General features: G+C 46.2%; 1 protein-coding gene across 1 annotated transcript; it reads left to right on the top strand.

Moving 5' to 3' along the window:
* The first annotated feature begins 1,470 nt into the window (after positions 1-1,470).
* Positions 1,471-2,498, top strand: MAGEB16 (MAGE family member B16). Its single transcript, XM_015594566.1, is given in 2 exon segments — positions 1,471-1,870; positions 1,873-2,498. Coding segments are annotated over 2 exon segments (1,026 nt in total).
* The last annotated feature ends 1,568 nt before the right edge of the window (positions 2,499-4,066 follow it).

The following is a 4,066-nucleotide window of genomic DNA, read 5'->3' as shown; positions in this document are numbered from 1 at the left end:
CGAATAGATTGTTCAGTGGGCGGAGGGTCCCAGGCCCTGGCACGTGTCATTGTGTTATGTCTGAAGGGCAAACTGACCACATGAAAGGGTGGTCACGCACATCACAGGGAACCCTTGGGAGTTCCCGAGCAGTGATAGCGCGATGAGACAGCCAGTTGCTCTTCTGTAGTGTTCGCTCACTGGTAAGCGTGCCTGACCGTAATGGGCAAACTCGTGTCTAAAAGAGTCCCAAGCCATGCCAGGCTTACAGGTGAAGACCCCCAAGACAAGCCCATCTCGTCTCTCCTTCCCAGTCGTCTCAATGAGAATAGGCCCTTTTCTGGCAGGGGTGGCGTTAGGAACCAGAAGGTGGGGACTGAGGTCTGAGCAGTAGCCAAAGTAAAGACCGTGAGTGAGTGAGGGCTGAGCAAACCACCCATTCCTTAAGTCAGGAGCCAAACATAACTCTGCTTAGTCCTGCTGTCATCCCTGGCAAGCCCTGGACAGAGCTGTGTGGCTGAGATATGGCCTTATTTCCTGTTCCTTGAACTTTGGGTGAAGCTTATTCTTCACATCTGATCACAGGACCTATCGTTAGTCAAGGGAAGGACCTTAAATGAGGCTGATGCGGACACCCACCGTCCAACAGAATGATCTCAGCAGAGCCCCATCCTGCTGTCACACTTGGAAAAATGTGGATGTGACGGCCCCTTAATGCATCCTTGGTGGTCACAGGGACAGATGTTTAGTGTTTAGTGTGAGGCAGCCACATCAGGTCAGCAGAGGGGAGGAGTTTCATATATTGTCAAAGGTCAAGGTGTAGACCTCTTTTGAGCAAAGACCATCCACTTGAGTAAAGATGGGATCCTATGCTACCGGCTTGGCCCCTTTCGTCATCCTTGGGAGGTTCCAGAAAAGAATGGCCGGTAGTCACAACAGTTTACTTGGTACACTGGGATCCTAAGGAGATGGCAGTTTGGGTCCGAAGGGACCGGGTTGAGATCAGCAGTGGGTGGAGTGACCAGGCAGTGCAGGATTTCATACGGTTTCAGAATGAGGACTGAAAAAAGATGTGATTTGGTCTTAGGGGGACAGCCTCATTTAGCATGGGAGGGGGTGGGGGGCGGTGACCCAGGCCCTATGGACTGCCTAGGTAATGAACCGGAGTGAGCACTGAAGGGACCACACTCCTCAGAACAGAAATGGCTCTACGGAGCCCAACCACACCTGCCTGTTGTCATCTCTGAGCATTCCCAGCCTGGTAGGTCGACTTCTCCCTGAGGAGTATTCAGAATTCCTCCTTCGTGTTCTTGGGTAACACAGCACCCAGGAGGTCAGGAGAGGTCTCCTGGAGGTAGCTTTCATCAGAGCCCCCAGAGTTGAGCTTAGTGGCTGAGACAACTCACATCTGGCTTCTCTCTCTCAGGCCAGTGATTCTCCATTGCCCGCCATCCTATTCACACTCCTGTTTACCGCCACCCACGAGTCGTCATGCCTTTTCGTCAGAAGAATCCACAGTGCTCACCCAAGCAATCCCTTCGGAGCCACAGTGCGATGCAAGGCCTGGAAGTTGCACAGGTCTCCAAGGCTCTGGAGGAGACCCATCTCTCCTCCCATCCTCCAGTGCCTGGCAATTCGAAGGAGGCTCCTGGTGCTGGTACACCTCATGCTCCTAAGGGTCCTCAGAGGTCACACTCGTCTTCCACTGCCACCGCGGCCACCTCATTGAGCAAATCGGATGAGGGCTCCGGTGGCCAGAAGGGGAACGCTAGCACCTCATGGGCCGGGCCAGGCCCCAAGAATGTGCCCATAGATGCCATCGACAAGAATGCAGCTTTGCTGGTGAATTTCATGCTGTTCAAGTATCAAACGAAAGAGCCGATAACCAATTTTTTTGCGTCATCAAAGAGTACGAAGGCCACTTCGTTGAGATCTTCCAGAAAGCCTGTGAGTACATGGAGATGATCTTTGGCTTCGATGTGAAGGAAGTGGATCCCACCAACCACTGCTATGTCCTCCTCATCAAAATGGGCCTCACCTATGATGGGATGCTGCATGGTGAAAAGGGTGTGCCTAAGACCGGCATCCTGATCCTCATCCTGAGTGTGATCTTCATGAGGGGCAACCGTGCCACCGAAGAGGAAGTCTGGGAAGTTCTGAGCCTGACGGGGATACGTTCTGGGAGGAAGCACTTCATCTTCGGAGAGCCCAGGGAGCTCATCACCAAAGTTTTTGTGAAGGAAAAATACCTGAAGTACCGGCGGGTGGCCAACAGTGATCCTGCAAAATTTGAGTTCCTTTGGGGCCCGAGAGCCCACGCCGAAGTCACCAAGATGCAAGTCCTGGAGTTCCTGGCCAAGGTTCACGAGACTGACCCAAGTTCTTTCCCATCTCAGTATGAAGAGGCTTTGCAAGATGAAGAGGAGAGGGCCCGCGCCCATATTTCAGCCGGGGCTGTCTCTGCCTCTGTGGGCAATGCCGGTTCTAACGCCAAGTCTAGCAGCTTCTCCCACACCTAGGGCAGTCAGGGAGAATTTCCCCCTGCATTGTTTGAAGAGGCAGTCAGTGTTCTTAGAATTTAGATCTGAGATGGAGCCGGAAGGAACACGGTACATGTGCCCGTGTTCCTATTTTATATGCGTAATTTGAAAATGTATTCTTACATGTTTTGACGTGTGTTACTCAGATATTTGTTTAGTATAGATTTAAGTAGCTTCAACATCTCCAAGTTTGTGAATGATATTGGTCACACATTTCATGCTCTAATGAGGTTTCATAGTAATTTTTTTTCTTTTTTTTGAAAAACACCAATATTGTCTTGTGCTGTCATCTGGATTAAAATAACATGGCATTGCTATAGGGATTTTTTGTAATGTGTAAGTTTTATGATAGTTGAGTTTGTGAAATAGAGATTAAATATAGAATTGTCAGTTTATTGACCTCATAACTTTTTTGTTTTATAGAATTAATTGATATATGCTTGAAATTTTTGTTTGTGAATATGTTAGAAATAAGTTTCAATAAATTCGCTACTGTGCTCACTGTTAACTTTTATTTTTCAAGCTTTATTGAACAGTTTCTATTTGGAAATTGTGACATTAGTCCTCCAGATGTTTCAGAATTTATTCTGGAGGCTAAAAAAGGCCTAGGACATGCCTTTATAATTTTCAATTTTAGAATTGGCAGTTTTATAATAATAACTTTATATAGAGAGGGCAATGAAAGAAGGTTTAGCAGGTGAGTGGTAGTTTTTAAATGAGATTGTAGGTGTTGCACTAGGGCAAGAAATTGGGGGTTTGAGGAAGCTTAGATTTAATCTTAAATTTGGAGGTAGTGGAAGAAGAGCCTGAGGACATGGTAATTAGAGAACAGACCTACAGATGGTGGGTCTCTGAATTTAGACTGGAAAACAGGAGTAGAAAATTATTTGTCACAATTTCTTTGGGGTCATGGTTTAAAATGGAAATCTGCACTGGAGTGGAATGGAAGTTTTTCTATGATCTTGCCCCAGTGCTATTACAAACTAAAGTCTTTTATGCATATTGTCTTTAAAGACTTTTTGAGAGATTACAGCAATACTTTTCCGAGGTGCCCACAATCCACTGAGTTAGCATTTGTTGCCCTGAGCTGGGAGAGGCAGAGTCTACTACATGTAAGGTATATTTTAAATAGGTTATTTTCAGTGTAATTTGGAATAGTCTAATGCTTATAGTTTTGATGGGTGTGATATTAATTAAAATAGGTGTGGTTTGAATGCAACAGAAGCCAGGGAGATGAAGAATTTGTCAGAAATTCGAGGAATTTCGAGTTGCATCCAGCTGTAGAAGAAATTCCCTTCCCCATTATTAAAGAACACAACCTTTGAGGATATATATTTTCTATGGTTTACTTGCTAAGAAGCATTTTGTTGATCTGATATTCCATGTCTTGTAGTAGTTCACGCTCTATGAGACATACTGGATTTTTAAAAATCACCTAGGTGAGAGTGGCAGGGTTGGTGGTCAAAATCATTGCTGTAAATAACTGCCATCTTTTAAAGTCCTAAGGTATGCCAGGCACTGTCCCAGATGCTTTACATTGCACTCTT

The sequence above is a fragment of the Pteropus alecto genome, unplaced genomic scaffold, assembly GCF_000325575.1.
Source record: "Pteropus alecto unplaced genomic scaffold, ASM32557v1 scaffold258, whole genome shotgun sequence".
Taxonomy (NCBI): domain Eukaryota; kingdom Metazoa; phylum Chordata; class Mammalia; order Chiroptera; family Pteropodidae; genus Pteropus; species Pteropus alecto.
Note: the sequence above shows the minus strand (reverse complement) of the source record. Positions and strands in the feature narration are given on the sequence as shown.